We start from the raw sequence: 22,219 nt of genomic DNA on the forward strand, positions 1-22,219 counted from the left end.
TAAGTCCACATTAGCATTTGCAGGACCTGTCAAATAATTCGACGGACACTGGAAATGCTAATGTGGACCTGCGAACCTGGCAACCTGGAAATTTGGGAGATTCGTAAAGCAGGAGCAAGTGGGGGTAGTGAAAAAAGAACAGTGGCATACGCTTTTGTCTATTGTTTGTCAAGGCCACAGAAACGCCATACACAGCAGCTCCAAATGATTGCCAATAGTTTTTTAGACGTCAGCGATCACACTAGTACTCGTAATTACACGGCGCGTGCACGAATGAGCAATTAAGGAACAAAATGTGCTGTGTCCCTGAAAGCTAGTACTAATAGCCCCTTCTAAATCTCAGTATGCTTTTCCGCAGGACACCAGTGTACTGCGGCAAAAGTCGCTTAAAAAGCGTTCTGCACGCAATAAAACAAGCATCAGGAAATTTGAGAACTACTGTCCTTTTCTATTGCGATAGCAACGATATGAACACTCTCGACGAGTTTTTGCCGTCATCTCCCGTATAAAGTCCAAATTGATAACATATCCCTGTGCATAGTATGTTCTACAGTGGGTAAAAGCGCGCAAGTGCGTGCGACGAATGCAGCTGAAGTAGATATCAAACGAGCCAGTCCATCTCAGTCACTTGGAGGGCGCATGCGATAACACCACTCCTCTCGGGAAGCCTGCCATCGAAGCATAGAGGAAACGCCCTGCCCGTCTTAAAGGCCAACTCCGGCGATTTTTTTGCCATGTCAAAGTAATGGTGCTTTTATGTTCCTGAGACGCTCCTGTTATGGGCCCGATAGCAGAAATACTCGGCAAATTGGAGAATAATTTTAATTAAGCAAAAAAGCGCAACACCGAAACCGAAACCCAACTGAGTGTACTGTCTACGTATGACGTAGACGTTGTTACGAACGAACCGGAAGTCGTGCAAGGCATGCCGGTCACGCCGGCGCGAAGTATGAAAACTGTGACAGCCGGGACGACCAGCGAAGCGCCGGCCAAACCAATGCTGTCTGTCGCCTTGTGCACAGCAGACGCTCGCTGTAGCGGCCTAAGCGCCGAAGTTAGCGGTGCCCTCGGCTGCGTCACTTCCGCCGCCTTGCCAACACTGACGTCACAGACGCAATGTTGCCAATAATTGTGGGAAGCCAGGAGGGCGTTTGCAGACAATCTTTAAAATTAATTTGCAAACAATCTGCGCATGTCTCAAGCTTGTAATTTGGCATAAATGACGGAAACGTGCAAAGGAACGTACCCAGCGAATTTCACTGAGATCCACCGACCTCGAAAAATCGCCGGAGTTGGCCTTTAAACGCGCATGAAAAGACGCGAGAAAGGAGCGGGGGGGGGGGGGGGGGGGGGGGGCTGTCGCTCGAGCAGCAACTTTCTAACTTTGATTCGAAGAGCGTGGTCGCGATTATGGCGCGCACGCTATCTCGGCAGCCATCAGCGGGCGGCTCATATATCCTGCTACGTGCTGCGCTCTCGATGCGAAGACACTGTGCAGAAAGAGCATCTTTCCCTGGAAACGTAGTATTCTCTTACACCAACGTTTTGTAGAGTTACGCGAGATCGGGTACAAAAGAGTTTGCTGCCAGCCTCACTTCGTAGAGCATTACAATTTGTTGCTATCGCGTTCATTGCTTCGTCCTTCCGGTGAAACTGACTTTTTTTCTTTTCTTTCGCAGGGGAGGGGGTTAGGGTTAGGGTCTGTGCGTCTGTACTGGATGACGATGCCCACACTGCAGATGACCAACGTGACCTCCATTTCTCGCTCAAATTTGCGCAACTGAGAAAATTTTAAGCTGGTCAGGCATTTTGGCGCAGTGTGGCGCAATTTTAACAAATTTCACGGTTTTGGTTCAGCTTGGCACAAAAATAAGGAATTGTATCAAATTGGCGCAGCTGTTGCATCCCTGCTTTGTGCATATTTTTCACATACATGTTTTTCTTCAGAAGTATTTTTTGTGGCTGGAAGCCAGTTTTTCCGAAAGCAAGTAGTGAGTGAACACGCGCCCTAGGACAAGCCCCTCACATGCGCTCCGTGCTTATGGTGCATTTTTCTATAAAAAAAACTTTGTGTACGAAAGCCAAAATGCTTGTCTGGAGCCAGCTGTGTATAGGAAATTGTCGGATAACTTCTAAGGTAGTCCGAAGATGCTGTGCACCTTTTTATTCGCGCTTGTTCTTCTGAGCACGTCTGTTCGAACACTTTCAGCTCCTAGCTTCATTACACTTTGTGTCTGTCGTGTTTGTCAAAAAGTTGAGATGATGAGGGCAAAGAAGGTCTTCACCAAGTGTAAATTTCATGGCAACTAATACACTTGTCTTGTAAATGCGAATAAATGCTGGCAACATACTGAGGTGCTGAACGTTGAACCAGCAACCTCTCTATCGTTGAACCTCTCAGCCTTTTAAGCGTCCTTCGAGGCAAATCGCGTGCAGAGTGACAACGGGTATGCTCTAATGGACATGAATATTATTTGTGATGCAATTATACCACATTGCACGTGCAAACTGTGCGGTGCAAGTGTTGAGCTAATGGAAATTTCGTCGCAGAGTGTTTGCTGTCTTTGTTTAGGCTTCAGAGTTTTAAGGATTACGGCATTGGATGTTGTTCTTTAGTTTAATGATGGCGGTATCACACGAGCCAAAATTCTGCAATAATTAGGATTGAAGCCTGGCCAAAATACAGTCGATCTGCTGGAAAATGTTGACCACAATCGATGATACAGTTCGGATAGAACTGCAGGACAGCTCACAAAAGAAGCAAGGCAAGCAAGACGAGAGGCTCCAAAGTGAAAAATTGACTTTAGCAATGATTACCAAGCTTATAGCTACTAAATAAAATAGTTGAATGGTGTTTGTGGCAAAGTATGTTTGCTTTTAAGCTGTTTTCTAACTTTAAACTCGATTATCTCAAAACCACGTTTATTACTTAGGTGCCCTTATTTTCTATGTATTCCAAGATAACCAGAAGATTATTTTTTCTTGTATTCTGCATAAACGCATAGAACTACTGTACCAGAATTGAAGTTATGCACTTTACAGTTTTTGTGTTACAAATTTTCAAAGATGCAATTTAACTTAAAATTTAGGTCCTAATGATAAAAAATTCCCCAAAATTCAAATATTAGTAAGATTTAAATAAATATGCTTCATTTAAGAAAGTGGAATATTTGGAAGAAAATGACATATGCATCATGTGGATATCCCTTTTAGTTAATGAGAAAATGGTACCTCAAAATGGCCAAAAATGCATGGGATGTATAGGGTGTACCCTGCGCCCTTAAAAAATATGTGCCTGTAGTCTTCATAATAGCCAGTAGTGGGTGTCAGAAGACACAACATTTTTAATTCTCCTTGGCGTGCTAGTCTTTATTTCACTGCAACCTACAAAGGCAACCATGGAGATGATTTTGATGCCATAGTTTTGACAAGGACTACACGTAACTTATACATATGTCACATGAAGAGGCACATACTGCAGCCAGCTGATGAATTGCAGCTGTTTACTTCAAAAGTTAGATCCACTTGAAATGAATTGTGATGAAGATGTTAGTTTCAAGATATGCATTGGTGCAGAGTAATTTTCTAGCTTCAATGTATAAAATGTTAAAAAGCAAGGAGAACACAAGTGCATTTTTACGCTAAATTTGACAGTGCCTACTTGACAACTGGTACTAGTTTCGAAATTTGTCCCAAGTGTACTCGCCTTGTCAAACGACTGGATTCAACTTGTACACTGCAATATGCGTGCTAACGTAATGGTTAAAAAGTTGATTAGTGAATTTCTGGCATTTATTCAATTTTTATTTCATTTTTATTTCAATTTACAGTGTTATAACCACCTTGGTGAATAATCCAACTCAATGGTAGGTTTGTGCTAAATGCCACAAGCAATTATTTTTTTAGTTGGCTAAAAATTACCCAAATCGAAGCCAGAAAATGCATGCCCGAGCCGAATGTGCCGCTGCTTGCTAGAGCGACCACACATCTAAGGAAGAAATGTGTAAGCTTTTCCTTCTGTTGTAAACAAACAACTAAAACAGATGGCGAAGCATCTGCCCATTAATGCCACGGAAGACGTCACGTGAACAACAGAAGCCATAGGAGCCACATGACCGGAACTCCATAGTACTGCTCTCATGTCAAAGGTGAGAGCATCTCAAAGTGTTCTGAAAGAACCAGCCAAATGTGCTTACGAAACTTGATTTTGACCAGCCATGCATCCCCAAAGTGCTCTGTAGCGCTTGAAAAAAATTAACTGAATGTGCCATAACATGACAGTAGGCAATGGATATCACTCAGTTTTCAGGAGTAGAGATTCAGTAACAGTATCAGGTCACCACAAGAGTCATATCTATGCTCTATTGTAACAAATCAATGGCTGGTGCAGGACTACTAACAGTCACTCTATATAAACATTCACAGTATTTTGCTTTGGCTTAAAATCATCCTGTTGTGTTACCAAGCTTTTTTTCTTAATTTGTATGGACAATGTAGGGAAACAAGAATTGTGAATACAACACACTCACCAAATTTGCGATGAGGTATTCAAGTGTGTCTTCTGTCAGAAGTGCAACACTGCTTGGTCCTGTTTGTGCATGCAGGAAAGTAGAAAAAAAAAAAAGAAAGCAGAAATAAATGACTGAACTTGAAATTAAAGTGCTGCATGGTGAAAACTAATAACAGCCACAAGTGACCCTATGCAATCAAATGTTTACCCCTTTATTGGTTTTCTGGCTGAGAATATTCCCAGCGAAGTATTACACTGATGCACAGAAAGGCATAATAAATTACTCATTTCATTAGTGGCCGCCATTCATTTTATGCAGCACTTGAAGCATTGTTGAGGACAGAATCCAGTATATGTCTTGCATGTCTTGCAGTAAGGTACTCTACCTCTGCTCCATAGTTACCTTCGTACTCATCGACCTCACACGAGCTGCCTTTGCAAGATGTATGGGAGGTGAACGTCATGTTTTAGCTGCATCATGTTACATAATGAGCCCACATGATGAAATTTCAAAGTCAAAGCATGTAGATATGTAAAAGGTGCAACAATAAAGTGTTAAAAACTTCCTAACGATCCCACCGACTGAAAGGGTGATTTCTTGCCCACTTTAATTCATTTCAATTTGCGCCCTAATCACTACACCACAGATAATGTCCCCTATGCTTTCCTTGGCCTAACTATCTGTTGGATTCATTTGGCTGTGCTAGGCGCTAGTATATTAAATTTTTGTCTCAGGAACAGCACAATAATTGAGTTCAAAGCGTCACAAGGACTTTAAAGAATTTTCCGACGAATTTGCATAAGACATTTTTTCGCGGACAACACTGTGGTCACTATGACCACGTTTCACCTGCTACAACTGCCACATGTGTTATCTCAGCAATTCCTTGACCTGCACAGTGTCTATCGCATATGATGCCCACACGCTAACCAAAAGAACAATCCACCTTTAGAAAAACACAACTTGTGTGGTGCTTACAACTGGTTTTTGTGAACAGCTCACCCAGGTTGTCCCCATCCTTGTTCTTGTTCTTGTTCGCCTTCAACTATGGCTCACACCCACTGCGGGGGATTGGCCAAGAAGTGTTCATCCCAACTCGCTCTCCTCTTCCTCCTCCTTTTACTATTTCCGCATTTTCCCTATTTCCCCCCACCTCACCAACTATTTCAACCCTGTCATTCCCACAACTAAGCCTACAGATGTAAAATTATAGCAATTACTTCCTCTTCAGTAGCATGTTCCTGATAACGCAAGAAGAACAGGAACAAGAAGTAGATACAAGCGAATAATGTGCATACTTATAACTAGTTTATTCAAATTGTTTGACATGTATATAAAGGAGACCAATCAGATCACAACAAACACAGAATGAAACCATTCATTCCTACTTTGCAAATGCATGACACCACTGTCCTGCGATTCAAATGCCCCCAGCAGTTCTTCCCTTGTGCATGCTTATATTGAGCTTGTTTTTTCACCAATATACTAGACAATCTATAAAGGAAAGTTATGCTCATTTATTGAAAAAATGATATTTCTCACTCACAGATTCACTGAAAGAATATTCGCTCGAAGAATGCTTCAAATTATAGGCTCTTTCACTTGAAAGTTGTTAAAGCATGATGCCACCATAATCCCCAGAAGATACTTGCGGGGAAAAAGAAAAAAACATTGAGCAGCCCTCTAAGTCTTACCTGCAAGCTTCTCTGCAATGCATCCAAGAACAACACAAATGTTTCGATGCCACGTTGGGTTGTTCCTGCCACTCAGCGAGAGCTCTCTCGAGAGTTGAAACATTTGCGACAACTTTCCCACGGATTCCTTAAAAAGTGTAGTAAAAGCAACTAAATCAGCACAATGTGCAAAGCTCGAAGAATCAAAGTGAACTTGCAGAAGTAACACTGTCATACCAAAAACAGAAAGTCTGCAGGACAGACATTTCAGAATGCTGGTAAATGAAAGGGAAAACACAAGATCTTAGAAACAGTATTAAGTCAGAAGCAACATTTCCATCACACAGTATGTTATATATTTAGCTTACTACCAATATTAATGAGAACTAACAGACAATAATGCCAAGGAAAGTAGTAAAAGCAACTTAACACTTCTTAACTTAACGGAAATTAACACTTCTTTTAGCTTACTACCAGCAGCTTTAGTATGCTTATGTGCTTCATTGCAACTTTAACATGGTAAACCACCAGAAATATTCACATAAAATGGCAATCAGTGCAATCATAAAAATATTGCTTCAATTTTATGCCTTGTAATCCGCCACTAACCTCATTATGCTATCATATCGAAGCGAGGATCATGCCAAATATTATATTTATCTTTTTATAGGTACGGAAGTTTCCATGAGAGAGAAGGAGCACCTGCATTCAGAGCTGCTGCACGGGTATGAAAAAGTACACCTGGCACAGCTTAACAAACTGCACTTCAGGTGTATTATTGTTCATATGATCTCTTACGGGAGGAGCATGGTAAATCTAGGTTTGTATGCTATATATTTAATGAATCTTTTTAAGGACCAGGTAAGTATACCTGAAAGCATGTATGAGGCATTTTACGAGAGCAGTCCTTGCAAAGTATTAAACTAATTATGCGGTGTCTGTGAAACAAGCTACCAGCTTCCGGTTACACACAATAAAGTCTGTAATAGGCATGATGAAATGTTCACAAATCATGACCTGGTTTATACATGCAGTGAATATGTGTTGCCCTTTTTCATGATAATAAATTGATGTAGCACTTATTCGTGAGGCCTAAAAAGCAGCAAATACATCTTGTGCAAGCATCGCTGCAGGAGGCTTTGCTGGAGGCTTTGCTGGGCAAAGGATGTTTTGCTCTTAAACCATATACTGCACCCAACAAACTTAAACATCTGTCCTCACAAAAAGAGCTCTAACATGTCTCTAGTGTTGTATTCGTGTATGCTTCTATAGCAGCATAATGGTGTGTGGTCTAGTGATGCAGAACTATCTATGGTACTATCGATACTATAGATAGCTGAGTCACTATCGAACTATCGATGGTAAAAAATACTATCGATAGCGCTATCGATAGTAAAAAATTCGATGGTACTATCGATAGTATAAAATCAACAGCACGAACTAATTGCAGAATAGTTCCCCGTGCCCGTGATACATAGTGGAATTGGAGGAGCAGGCTGAAGGGCAAGAAAGTTGACATGCTTGTGGTCTTCACCCGAGTCCTTTGCTGACACATGATTATGAAGTCAAACTGTTCAGCTGTAGCGGAAATGAAGGCGTTATACGTGATGGAACTGCGCGGCTTCAAATTTATATTGCATTTTACGATTTCAAAAAAAAAAATATCATGAACTAGGTTGGTTAATTTTAAGGTGTAACTGGTTGCTTTTGGATGTGACTTTATTGATGGATATATTCCGCCATTTTCACTGCGGAAATAATTTATTTCTTTCACTAAAAATTGCTCATAAATTAAGCAAAACTGATAGTAGGCTATCGTAAATATTTTGGCAATTTGGCCGGCCAGAAACGGCATCATTATTCACACCACTATCGATAGTAGTGTCACGTGGTTGTGACGGTGAAAAATGCTGCAGCAAGACTGGGAAATACAGAGCTCTTTATTTGGCTGGTGCAGGACTACTAACAGTCACTCTGTATAAACATTCACAGTATTTTGCTTTGGCTTAAAATCATCCTGTCAAAACTTAATACACAAGTGATACACGCTGCGCACTGATAGCGGCGAGAACAGTCGTCGGCCACCGAGTAATTTGATCATCGGTGGAAAGCATAGTCTTTTACACATCAGTCATCGAACCTTCCAGCATCATCGCATAAGCTCTCGAATAAACTTGCCTATTCGCGTCCGGCACGTAATCTTAAGAGGGCTCACCAGCTCCAAAGCAACTAAGATTTGAACTTTTTGTGTCCATAGATGGCAGCACTTACACACCACAAAAAGGAGGTAAGTTAGAGTACACTCTAGGCGTGTAAATCTCACGAGGTCATGAAAGCGTGCGAAAAGGTCATTCCGCGCGCGAAAAGTAGTGCTGTTTGAAACTTGCCCGGGAATGCCTCAAAAAAGGGTGAACGCTCCTATGTTTTCCGCCAGCATAGCCGTAGCAAATGCGATGGAGGGGTTTTGCCGCTTTGTCCTCCCCGTACCGTTGCGGTGTAAGCCATTCCCTCCAACTTCTCCGTATCCCCACACCGCTCCCGCAGTAACCCAAACAATGGGTAGTGACCTCTCTTCACAGTTCTCTGCCGCTTATTGTCTGATGCTATAGAATACATAGCTTGCATTGACGTCACCGTGGCCGCCATCTTTGTGAACAAACTGGTTGAGACGCAGAGTGAACTCTTGCTCGAACGCGCTGAGCAAGAAACGGTGACATCAGATTAGTTCTGGTGCCCCCTCCAACTTCCTGAATGAAATTTAATTAATTGGGGTTTACAAGGTACTAGATCTATTATTTTTACGCAGAACCCTCTTATCGCGATTCACAACTGACTATGCCGTAAAAAGCAACTGTCGTAAAAAAAAAATTTTTTTTTTCGGGCACGGCTTACGTTGTTTTCTCTCGGGGACACTTTGATCTGCTTCTGTGCCATCTAAACAACTTTGGTGATTAGTTGAAATGGCTACTTAGAGAACATTATGGTTGTAAGAAAATTCAAAATAAAAGATTTGTACGTTTCTACTGTTTTATTATATTTGTTATATTGTGCGCTTCTCCCAGATTTATATATTACATACAGCACGCTTTAGGCTAGCGTTTGGAAATTTAGGATGGCAAACGGAAAGAAGTTCGCTACATACAAGCGAGGATAATGTTTAAAAATTACATCGAAGGTGGTCGAACGCGAAGACGGAGTCAGTTCCCGAGGAATGTCCCAGCACTATCACCCCAAGTTGTTATGTTGTGAAAAGAGCACGTGTCGAGTCATACACTTGTCAGTGAATGTTTTCTTTCTAAAAAACAAAGCTTTTTCTGATCTACGCTTGTGCCGTTGGTGCCTGGAAGGACCAGTTCGCGGTAGCCGATCGCGCTTTTTTATCCATTTGCCTGCTCAAGGCAGCAAAAGCATTCAAGTCTCTGCTGCAGGTGCCGCTGCTGTTAGTTTTGCCACCACATCAGATCCCTGCAGGTGCCGAATAGGACGATTAGCTACGGGTAGGGAAAAGTCTCTGAGTACCGAGGATCTCTCGCCAACTGCTTAGAGAAAGAGCTGGTAGCCGAAACGCTGTCGAGACGCCGTAGAAACACTGCATTGTGTTTGGGCGACACGCCTGAATTAGCCACGCATACCACAACAATGTCGCGTGGAACACGCACGAGAGATGGCATCAATAATGCATGTTGCTGCGCAAAGGAAACACGGACAAGGAAGTGAACAAGGAAGGAAGTGAGACTCGCGACTGGATTTTAATGAACATAAAACGCATATTTATACGACACAACCCCAAATTCATCTACGCGCATGACAGGAAGCAGCTTTCATTATCGTACAATCTTATGGAAGTATCACTGACGCAAATGTCTCTTCTTTTCGTGATGAAGAAAGCCTCAGCCAGCTCACGTGCCAATTGGTTCAAACTACGCCTCATGATTCCCGTTGTCGCCAGCAGAGGCTGACACGGTTTGCCACAGGCAGCCGATGGCGTGCGCTGCAGTGAAGAGGCAAATTAGATCCTTGTCCGTTCTTTATCGACTGCTGGTGTGTGTGTGTGTGTGTGTATATATATATATATATATATATATATATATATATATATATATATATATATATATATATATATATATATATATATATATATAAGGGAAAGATTACTTTTAAGGGCTCCTTTTTCTTTGTTATACACAATATTAATGAGAACTAACATACAGCAATGCCAAGGAAAGTGTAGGGGGTGTTATTTGTAATAATTAGAATATAAATGTGAAGAAAGTAAAGTGGACGAAAAGATAACTTGTCGCCGGCAGGGACCGAACCTGCGACCTTCGAATAACGCGTCCGATGCTCTACCACTGAGCTACGGCGGCGGTCATCTCCCCGTCCACTTTATAGGTTATATATGTGGATTTAAACTTAGGAGTGTTAGCGCCAGTCGCAGCCATGGCGGCGAGTGTGGAACACTCTTTTTTCTGCCTATTTTGGCATCACGTAGCACGTGATCTATTTACGAGCAGGCAGTTGACCAATAATCCCTCGCACACTACCTGAAGGCATCATGTCTGCCAGAACGAGATTCTCGCTATGAATGAAGGAAAGATTACTTTTAAGGGGCTCGTTTTTCTTTGTTATACACAATATTAATGAGAACTAACATACAGCGATGCCAAGGAAAGTATAGGGGGTGTTATTTGTAATAATTAGAATATAAATGTGAAGAAAGACTGTTCCACACTCGCCGCCATGGCTGCGACTGGCGCTGACTAACACTCCTAAGTTTAAATCCACATATATACCCTGTAAAGTGGACGGGGAGATGACCGCCGCTGTAGCTCAGTGGTAGAGCATCGGACGCGTTATTCGAAAGTCGCAGGTTCGGTCCCTGCCGGCGACAAGTTATCTTTTCGTCCACTTTACTTTCTTCACATTTATATTCTAATTATTACAAATAACACCCCCTACACTTTCCTTGGCATTGCTGTATGTTAGTTCTCATTAATATTGTGTATAACAAAGAAAAAGGAGCCCTTAAAAGTAATCTTTCCTTTATATATATATATATATATATATATATATATATATATATATATATACACACACACACCAGCAGTCGATAAAGAACGGACAAGGATCTAATTTGCCTCTTCACTGCAGCGCACGCCATTGGCTGCCTGTGGCAAACCGTGTCAGCCTCTGCTGGCGACAACGGGAATCATGAGGCGTAGTTCGAACCAATTGGCACGTGAGCTGGCTGAGGCTTTCTTCATCACGAAAAGAAGAGACATTTGCGTCAGTGATACTTCCATAAGATTGTACGATAATGAAAGCTGCTTCCTGTCATGCGCGTAGATGAATTTGTGGTTGTGTCGTATAAATATGCGTTTTATGTTCATTAAAATCCAGTCGCGAGTCTCACTTCCTTCCTTGTTCACTTCCTTGTCCGTGTTTCCTTTGCGCAGCAACATGCATTATTGATGCCATCTCTCGTGCGTGTTCCACGCGACATTGTTGTGGTATGCGTGGCTAATTCAGGCGTGTCGCCCAAACACAATGCAGTGTTTCTACGGCGTCTCGACAGCGTTTCGGCTACCAGCTCTTTCTCTAAGCAGTTGGCGAGAGATCCTCGGTACTCAGAGACTTTTCCCTACCCGTAGCTAATCGTCCTATTCGGCACCCGCAGGGATCTGATGTGGTGGCAAAACTAACAGCAGCGGCACCTGCAGCAGAGACTTGAATGCTTTTGCTGCCTTGAGCAGGCAAATGGATAAAAAAGCGCGATCGGCTACCGCGAACTGGTCCTTCCAGGCACCAACGGCACAAGCGTAGATCAGAAAAAGCTTTGTTTTTTAGAAAGAAAACATTCACTGACAAGTGTATGACTCGGACGCGTTATTCGAAGGTCACAGGTTCGGTCCCTGCCGGCGGCAAGTTATCTTTTCGTCCACTTTACTTTCTTCACATTTATATTCTAATTATTACAAATAATACCCCCTATACTTTCCTTGGCATTGCTGTATGTTAGTTCTCATATATACATATATATATATATATATATATGTGTGTATAGATTATGAAGAGTCTGTCTTCGGTTGCCGTAAAATAATTAGGAAAAAGGTATACGCTTCTAAAAAACTGTTTATTTGTCGATGTTTCGATCGGAGACCGATCTTCATCAGGATGAAATTTACCAGGCTTCGATGCGCTTTCATATCATCATTCTCCGAGCCGAGAGAGAGAGATAAGGGTTAAGAAAAAGTACATACAGAAAAAAAAAAAGGGAGGAGAGAGAGAGAAGTAAGAAACCTGACGAAAAAGAGTCGCGAATACGCTTGTGCACATACTTTGACTGACATAAGAATAACACGTGTTTCTTAAAAAAAAAAAAAGGCATCAACACCCCACGTGCACATACTTTGGCCTACGAAACACACGTGTTTCCTGAAAAAAAAAGAAAGAAAGAAAACAATAACTACTCTGATATACAAAGATCGTCCAGGTGAAGTATATTCCTGTAGTCACTAGTCGAGTTCCAATTAGAGCACTGCACAGGCCGATTTTTCCGGCCTGGGCCCGGCCCGGCCTGAAAACGCCATGCTCCGGCCCTCCCGAGCCCGGCCCAGTGTTGCTAAATGTGGCCCGTACCCGGCCTGGCCCGGCCCGTTTCAGCTAGTTATGCCTTGAGCATAAAGGAGGCACTGTCCAACCTTCGGTTATTGTGAAGATACCTGCCGACAAGATATTTTCTAGAGATTGCTTTAGGAACTTCTTTCAGTGTCACAACTTTCACCGGTACTGTGTATACTTTCGGTGAATTACGCGCGTAACACTCTTGCGAAATGATTGCAGGGCAATATAAAATACAACTGGAGTCATAGCTGGCTCTTTATGTACGCACGCAGTGCTAACCACGCAATCTCATTTTTGCATTTCAAAGAACAACTACAAAATATAATACCTGCATAAAGTGGAGAAAAAAGCATGGCAGACATTTTTAAATTGAGTCTACATCAACTGCAAACGAGCTAGGGCTGTTGAGTAAAAGTAGCAAGTCTCCTGCAAACCTCATCTATTGCACAATGCAATGGGGGAAAAAACGTGCTCTATCTGCATCTGGGAGGAATACGCCAGGCTGGGCAGCGTTACATAAATTAAAGCTGTCGTGTTGACTCCTCGGCAGGCAACTGCACCCAACCTACACTACGTTTTCGTGTTCAAAACAACAAGGTTCTTTGTCCCACCCTTCTTCCCCGAGTCACCGCCACCGTCACCGCCACTCGGGAAAACGAGTGTCTCTAGGGTCTGGCGCATCGCCACTAGTAATGGGAAAATCAACGGCGTTTGCCCTGGGATAAGAGTCGCTCCACATCTTGCACTTAAAATGCACGAAAAACAGCTCCTGAGATATTAATGACTCACAAGTCGCGTTGGCCAGTCTACGGGCACGCGAGTGTAGCTGCATACTCGAAATGTTTCCCTAGATACAAACGCGCACATCTCATACACACTAATCTAGGCAGTTTACCTTTGTTTTCCTTACACGGTACCCAATGCTTTGAAGTTCCAATGCTTTGAAGCCCCAACACAACATGGGTGCATTCCTCCAGCCCATTGTCACTCCTCACGTCTTCGGCTCCCCCCCTCCACATTTGCTCCTACATACATAGAGCATCTTTGGCCAAAAAGAAAAACGCGAGGATAATGTTTATCAAGGATACAAAATGAAGTATAAAACTGTTTAGAAATTACATGTAAGGTGGTCGAGCATGAAGACCGGGTAACTTGGCGAGGCATGAGCCAGCACCATCTTCCCGAGCTGCCACGTTGTGAAAGGCATGTGTCCAGTCATACACTTGACAGTGGCCGCTCAACATCAAATAATGTTTTCTTTCCAATGAACAAAGCTTGTTCTGATCTACGCATGTGTATTTGGCGCCTTGAAGATGCAGTTCGCGGCAGCCGATTTCGCTGCCGCGAGATTTGCCTGCTTGCCTATGACGTTTCTAAACAGGCACGATGTCGCGCTTCTGCGTATTCCTGACCGACAGAACTGAGCGAAAGCACACGAGCCTCTTGGCTAGTCTCTGCTGCAGATGCCGCCACTGTCCCCCTTGCAACTGCAGTAAATTCCTGCGAGCGCTCAATAGGACGATTAGCTATGGACATGGGGCAGTTTCCTGAGCACCAAGGACCTCTCGGCACCCTGCTTATATGACGTGCTGGTAGCCAAAACGTCGATGCCGACGCCGAAGGAACGCTGCTTTGTGTTTGGGTCACACACCTGCATTAGCCTCCCATTCCACTTCATTGTCGCAGGGAACACGCTCGGGAGGAAAAGAGGCAGCACAGCCCCCCTCCCCCCACAAAAAACGATACAAAAAAAAAAAAATACCGAAGCTTGTTTCAAGCTCACTCAGCAAGTCCCTTACTTTTCTACGCAGCGCACGAATACAGCCATATGAGAGGCTGGTGGTATAGTGTAGGATTGCGGAATATAGGCGATACCAGGTGGAGCCACGTCGCGCCTCTTAAATTTGGCGCGAATTTTAAATGCAGACTGAAAGTACACACAGCATTTTCAAAGCCTGTAAAATGGAAACCAGGGGCTTGACATGCATGACAATTATACCATAACAATAAGGAAAGAAAAAGGGAGGAAATGTTGTGGAAGAAATTTAGATAACTAAGCCATTTTCTTCAGGAGACAACAAGAAAGAGCGAGACGTTAAAATGTACAATTTTTATGGATATTTGCCTCTGGTTTGTAAAAAAATGAAAGCCCGAGGAAAATATCTGTCCGCAACATTTCCTCGATATACAAAAAATGAATGCAGTGCCGAAAACCCCATTTAAATCTGACCAAATTTGGGCACGCTAGGGCTTCTCAAAATGCGCATGTATTCTCTATGGGAGCTCGCGCTGGTGAACCCTCTTAACAGAATGATTTCAAACAATTGTGAAGCTTCTCCAACATTACGGCGCAGTCTGTGTCAAACGTTGCTAACAGTCTTTGTGGGTGAAACATGAATCAAAACAAAGCAATAAACAAGCGTGGCAGTAATATCGCTAGTAATATTAACCGTGGTACTACCCATTGCACTATTCATAGTTTGTCGATAGTCGTACGTACTATCGATAGTTTGCCTACACTATCGATAGTTTTAAAAGAACTATCGATGCTATCGATAGTCAATTTACCGATAGTTCTGCATCACTAGGGTGGTCTCTAGTAATGCATTTTATAGATCCGACAGCGCCCTCTCTTTCTCCTCCCTCCATTCTTTGCACGGCTACACACAGGTCACTGTCACGTACCTTAGTTGGTAGAGGGCAGTCATCAAGGATGAGAGTAATGACAGCCGGGCCTAAGGGGTCATCCATAGGTATCGCATTCACCATGGATCGGACGACCAAAAGCCAGCCAGACTCTTTGTCAGCTATCAGGTGCAGCTTGATCATGAAGGGTGGAGGCTCCTGCTCACTGCAATTATTTTACACCAATCAGTCAATGTCTCCTGCAGTGAACTGGTTCCCCATAAAGAAAGCTAGAAGCAAAAGAAGCATCAATGCTATAACATGGTTTTCAACAGCCACAATCGCCCTAAAGGGAAGAGGAAAATGAGACAGGATAAGATTCCATAAGGCTGAAGAATCCTTTTATGCTGCGAGTACTCCCAGAACCATATTCAATCGAACCCTTTCAAACTATATTTTAAAAGGAGCACAGTGTAAAACATAAAAGGCCCTGGTGCTTACTTGTCAACCAAGGTCCGAATGATAGAAAGGGTTTCGAGGATGAGATGTTCCACGTAGCTTGTTGCAGGTGCACTAAGTGAGCCCCTCGTGCCATGCCAGCTGAAAGCAGAGCTAGACCGGCGCCGCTCAGTTGAGCCATCATGAGCCTCTACGGGAAGCGAACGAGAGCTCTGTCTTCGGTGAAAACCATACCTTCCACCCGTGCTGCCACCATCATCTACCCCTGACTTGTGGTCCCTGCAGACACAGCAGAGCAGGTTTCCCATCGTTGCTTTCGCAGCTCTTTCAAATGCTGTGTAGGCTGCTGCGGGGCCTCCACATGTCACAAGGACAGTAGCAAAAGTGCTGGCACAGCGACAGCTGCACGAGGCTGACAAGTGTCCCTGCTGCGGTTTCCAAGCAACAGTGTGGAAGTAAACCATCTGGTGAGCCAGTTGGGTTCCAGCATCACATGGTCAACTCGGGAAGGTGCTGAAAGTTTCAAAGAGTTCAAACAATAAACATTTAAAGGCAGTCCCTCAGAGGTACACTCGGCCACAAAATAATATGGACCACGTGAGTGCGTGGTGAAATTCCTGTCTGCACTGTCTACTGGCGAGCCATCTTCTGTCGAGAGCACTGCTCTAGCTGCGCATCCAGATTCCAGATGTAGCTCTCAGCTAAAACATGTATCTCCTCTATAAATTAACTGCACAATAGCCCTATCACCCTCCATCCACACAAACAGTAGACCTTTCTTCAAACTTTCTGGGACACATTATGAACATAACACAGCCTATTAACCCTTTGAGACGCTTTGTACACAATTGTGTACATCACTTGTTTTTGCTAGTTGCATATACTATTGACTCAAAAAGAGGAAGATAGATTGAAGTTCATCTTTAAAAAGCACGAAAAAACCACAACAGACAGGTAGGAAGGAGATAGGACGACGCGCTTAGTCCCTCTTTCTTCGCTTTTGATTAAAGCTTCAGTTGCTAGAAGCGCGTCGTCCTGTCTCCTTCCTACCTGTCTGTTGTGGTTTTCTCGCGCTTTTTAAAGATGAACTTCAACCAACTCACCCAACTGTCCCTGCTAATTCAGATAGATTGAAGTTTGGATGAATTGAACCTTCTGCATAATAAATGTGTTTTCATTCTACTTCATTTCGCAGTGTAGCTGTTGCACATGATCACTTTCCTGGAGGCATTACCACGTTCAACGTGCCGCTTTCTGCAAGCCACGTTAAAAGTCTCATTTTTCTTTGCTCGAAATGAACACAACCGAAAATAAATTTTCACTATATTTCTAGCCTGCGATTTGGCTCTACTTATACAAAAACAGAACATCAATTACTTCAGGATGAATAGATATTTAATTATGATTTAATTAAGATTACTTGCTATTAAATGCATAAATCAACACATTATGACATTATTTTCATTGTAATAGGATAACGAGTGCCTTGAAATAATGTTGCGTAGGTCTGACGCTCTTACAGACAGTTTCTTACAGGCAGCGTCTGAAAGGGTTAAGCTTCAGTCGAGACTCTATATACAGCGGAAATTATTTGCATTTTCAAGAAATGTATAAAACAGTGAGGCTATGAAAGAAGGCTATGAGTGTTTAGCAATTTTTAATTTTACAACTGGTATCCATGCCCAGAAACAATAAGTGCTCACACTAGTTTTCAAAACTTGGAAACAACCATGACAACTGAAGTTCCAAATGCCCTTAGAATAAAGGTCATAATGAAAAAGTGCACTGGATATGTCACAACATGCAAGTGCAAAAATTATTCAACTTTTTAATGCACGCTGACACTGCAAGGACATGAAGCTTTTTGTGTTTTGAAATACTTTTGTGACTAACCATTGTGCACAAACATGAGAAAAATCTCATGTAGCATAGCGACAACAAAGAAAGGGAAGGTTTGTGCAAAGATAAAAAATAAGGTAACCCCCTTTTCATGAACACCCCAAACTTGTTGGGCATCAGTCATCATTGCAGGTAGGACAAATTCGTCATTCTTCTGATGATATATCAGAAAAACTTGACATATTAAGTGGTGTATTTATAATGCAATAATATTGTGAAATATTTTTTACAGTTTCATTAGAATGACTAAGAAGTTGTTAAATCACAGAACTTTAATTTACAGATGTTCATTGCATGTTAGGGCAATTAGGAAAGCTCAGCATATGAAAGTGTCATAAGTAGTTTAAAGTGTATGAGACACTGAAGAAATAATGTTACAAGACTGCATGTGTTGTGCCCATTCAAAGCAGAAATGGCCAGGACCACATTACGGACGCTGATATCCCAATGGTTTTCAAGGCTAGCAATTTCAGACCATAATTACAATTAAAACCCGATTTTACAAAGTTACCAATATAACGAAGAAACTTCCATTCCCTGACAAATGCCTATAGAGTTCAGTGTTGTCATAAACCCAAAGTAACGAAGCTTTTGCTCAAAAGGTTAAGTAACAAAAAAACGGCGATTTTCTCTAATTTTGACAGAGATGAGTTTTTGTTCGAGCGTGCGCTCTAACACTGTTGCATTAAAACATCCAGGTGCCCTAGTCATGGCCTTAGCTTTATTTTGACGAGGTTGCACGGCGCACCCATGCACAGAACAATGGACTCGGCAGTCTGTAGTGCTCTTGCGTACCGGATGGTGTTAAGGGTGGTGGTGGTCGCTTTCATTATTTCATGGTTGATGCAAAAGATAGCACTGATCGTCTCTTTGCAATATTCTCGCTCGGCCTGCTCACACAACCACTACATTTGTTCGCTGTGTCTTCGCATGTCGGTAGCCTGTTATAGCTTTACGTGACAGTCTACCTAACCTGCATTGCCCGGTAGACTCTATGTCCGGGCTGCCCCCGCAAACTTTTCATACGTGCAGGCGTGGGTTGGCAGTAAAAACAATGCAGCGGTAGCTTTTGGGTGTTTGCGTTACAATTTTAAATTTTGAAGGACCGAAAAATTTCTCTATGTTACAAACGTCCTGATTTAATGAAATAATTCAAGTGCGGTCATCATTTCGTTAAATCAAGTTTCAACTATAGTACACTAACATCACAGGCTTGCCTAGTACGTATAGCTTCTAGAGTCAACATCATGGAAATATATACTGGCCCAAGTTAGTTTCATGTGTCTTAAGAATTATAATTACACCCATCCAATCCCACGCTTAACTCACATATGACAGATTTTTTTACCGTGCAGAAATGTTCTCACTACAAAATTAAAATGAATTTGCATGTCTTAAATCTGGCATGGCATTGCATTTAAATGAGGGCAGACGCTGCTTCATACGAATACAGCAAGCCTGTGAAGGCTGTTTCAGACACCTTTCCTTCTTTCTTTTTTTTTTTTAACTACTATAGTTTCGAAAGTGACTACAGGTGCTTGGCGCACGGATGGGCAGGAACAGCGTACGAATTTTTGAGAGCGCAAAACAAGATCCCATTGACCGGCATTATTCCTGATGCTAATTCATCGATAAGGATGGGGCAGCTATGCGGCAGTCTTTCATATACATTGGGAAATTATCAGGAAAGCACTGACTGCAAACTGATGACCTCAACAAACACTTCATGACTAAACGCAGAGCTGCATTTACAACTATTACCTAATGACCGGCTTGCCTCCACTTTTGACAGTCAGCGGAACACGTGATGAAAAAATCCACAGCAAAATATTTACAAAGTAAGCACCTTGCCTGAAACAGATATCATGATGTTCGAGCCGCAATTCTTGATAAACGTGTTCCGGAATCGAGTTTCGGGTACAGGTTATCTTTCGCGACCGCAAATACTTGAGTACATCAAGTATGACATCACCGTTCAAGTAAAACGTGACGCATTTCACGGCCACACCCTCAAACAGCCCAACGAAAGAGTTATTATTTTTTTTAATACAGCCTAGTTGCAACGATCACACTTGGCAATTAAACGGAAATATTTCCCCTCAAGTCATCAAACCTATACGAACGAGACGACGCGCGTTTACTGAGCCGTTGGTAGCCCGCATCTTATAAGCACTGAACAGAAGTTTAAAATGCAACCTAAAACGACCGTGATCAGGCAAGTAAATGCATCTCGGTGCAAAATTTACCTGGAACATTCATGTAAACATTAGATGTCAATGCCTCTATGATGCCTCCTTCGGTCCGCCATCAGCTTCAGCCAGCCACTGTAACAGCATCAAAGCTTTAGTAGGCGCACTTTCGTAGAAAAAAAAGTACGTCGTCCTTATATAAATTGTAATAATTGCAAGTAAATAAAGCTGCGCCCAATGAAGTTCTTTATAATGGCGACGCAATGAATATAGGACATTGCTTTATTATTCGTTTTATATTACAGATCACCACGCCCTCTCTTTTGGCCTGGAAGAGAGGAGAGAGAGTGGTTCAGGAAAGAAAGAGAGAAAGGCAAGAGCACGTGGGCAAGTGTTGTTGAGGAAGGAAAAGGAGGGCGCAGATGAGAGAGGCGTTGCCCCCTGGTCGCCCTGGTTGCCCCACGAAGGGGAGTGTGCGGAGCAGTCGAGCGAGGTGGGAAGGAAGTGGCCCCAACCTGATTGATGACGATCACGGAAAAAGAAGGCGGATGCCGAGTGGGTTTGACGCGAGCGCTGATCGAAGATCCAAGTGTGAATCGAGCGGTACCCGTGCAGGAAATAGAACAAGCATGGGACGAGTTCCTGTGTTAAAGTCCTGCGCGTCTTCACTGATGAAATCGGACACTCGAACGTAGTGCTACCGGGAGAAAAGTTGCCGAACGTTTTCGCGGTCTCAGGTAAGCAGACAGACTCGCTAAGCCTAACGTTTTTTTTCTATTTTTGATTAGGCGCTTCTAAGCTACTGCACCATCGTTAGTGCGCACAGAAGATACGATGGAAACGCAATCGCACATCCCCTAAACATGTTTGTTGGGTCGTCTGTCGCTTGTGCGTGAAATCGGCAGCTGAAACTGAGGTGACATGGCTCAGAGCGAAACAGCTTTTATGGGGGTTTTCTCTATCCCACGGGTCCGGATCAACAAGTGATGCTGGACATATTCTTGATGCTTGCTGCAATAAGGTAATAGAGGTGGTCTGCAGCAGGTGTGCACAAATCATGATACTGATCGATTTTATGAGTTCTGTGTAGTGAGAAATACACGCTCGGTAATGTTTTGAAACTGTGTGTATATCAACTTGCCAGGTCTCGCAGCTGTGCAGCCATGGCAACAGACACAAGTGACATCGCCAAGCAAGGCTACGTTCGAGTTCGCAGTCGTAACATCGGCGTAAGTAGGAGCTGACCAACGTGTTTTGAATATAGGCTTTACACGTCGAAAGAGTGTTTAACGAGCATTCGCCGTATTGTGCAGAGCACGCGTGGTCGGTATCCGGGACAGTACTCTGGCGTTGAGCGAGCCGTTTATTTCCCTATTAAGCAAGCGCCAGGCTCTTCTCTTTCGCATAGAAATTTTTGTTGTTACATCTGTGAAAAGTACATTTCCTCCGTTTATGTGCTGATGATTTGGACACCCAGTCAGATTACTTGACTTGATTGTGTGTGTGTGTGTGTGTGTGTGTGTGTGTGTGTGTGTGTGTGTGTGTGTGTGTGTGTGTGTGTTGTGGACAGCAGGCGAGCAGGTGAATTGAGCAGTTAAACTGCTGTACGTATTACATATATCTTGCTTGACTTTCAGTTTTATTTTATACTTGGCATAAGCAGTGCTGGTTTATGTTTGTAATTTCTGGCTGAAATGGTGTGTGCGTGCAGAGAAACGGGAAACAAGTATCACAGTTATGTATGCATGCACTTGTTGAAACATTTATGTGTATGCACTTGTCAGAACTGTGCAAGCTTCCAATTACTATGCTGTCAAATATGTTGTGACCTGTGTGGTATTGTGAACTACCGATGATACATTACAGCATGTAAAATGGCATGCGTCCCACACTTTGCTTTTGGAAAACAATCAGGCTGGTAGTGTTTGACTGGAAATAAAGCAGCTGAGGTTAAAGGGACATTAAAGAGAAAGACGATTTTTCTTGTATTAGTAAATTACAATTTCACAATACCAAAATAACCACGCTTGCTGTGAGAAGACATTTGGTAAGCGAGGAAATGTGTGAAAAGAAAATGCGGGTGGCGACGCCACTTTGAAATTTCCGCACCAGTCACCGTGACATCGTAGATTTTGACGGCGTCCACTTGGGCCTATGTAGTTCCTAATCGATGAAAATGAAGTAGACTGTCCTTTGAGGGGGCCAGAGACTTAACATATCAAGTTTCAGGAAATTTCGT

At 42.9% G+C, this 22,219-nt stretch overlaps 2 protein-coding genes across 2 annotated transcripts in view; one reads left to right on the top strand and one right to left on the bottom strand.

Annotated features, from left to right (window-relative positions):
• The window catches only part of LOC119373221 (RING finger and SPRY domain-containing protein 1), a 71,267-nt gene extending 51,156 nt beyond the window's left edge, over positions 1-20,111 (bottom strand). The window contains exons 1-5 of the mRNA XM_037643232.2: positions 20,038-20,111; positions 15,935-16,405; positions 15,494-15,659; positions 6,206-6,332; positions 4,530-4,588 (exon numbers count right to left, since the gene is read on the bottom strand). Of these exons, the coding sequence (XP_037499160.1) occupies positions 4,530-4,588; positions 6,206-6,332; positions 15,494-15,659; positions 15,935-16,356 (774 nt within the window). The 5' untranslated portion in view covers positions 16,357-16,405; positions 20,038-20,111. The remainder of the gene's footprint in view (positions 1-4,529; positions 4,589-6,205; positions 6,333-15,493; positions 15,660-15,934; positions 16,406-20,037) is intronic.
• Positions 20,112-20,367: 256 nt separating this feature from the next.
• Positions 20,368-22,219, top strand: part of LOC119373232 (docking protein 5) — a 28,702-nt gene continuing 26,850 nt past the window's right edge. Inside the window, exons 1-2 of the mRNA XM_037643244.2 lie at positions 20,368-20,717; positions 21,125-21,209. Of these exons, the coding sequence (XP_037499172.1) occupies positions 21,144-21,209 (66 nt within the window). The 5' untranslated portion in view covers positions 20,368-20,717; positions 21,125-21,143. The remainder of the gene's footprint in view (positions 20,718-21,124; positions 21,210-22,219) is intronic.

This window comes from Rhipicephalus sanguineus, chromosome 1 (genome assembly GCF_013339695.2).
Source record: "Rhipicephalus sanguineus isolate Rsan-2018 chromosome 1, BIME_Rsan_1.4, whole genome shotgun sequence".
Classification (NCBI taxonomy): Eukaryota; Metazoa; Arthropoda; class Arachnida; order Ixodida; family Ixodidae; genus Rhipicephalus; species Rhipicephalus sanguineus.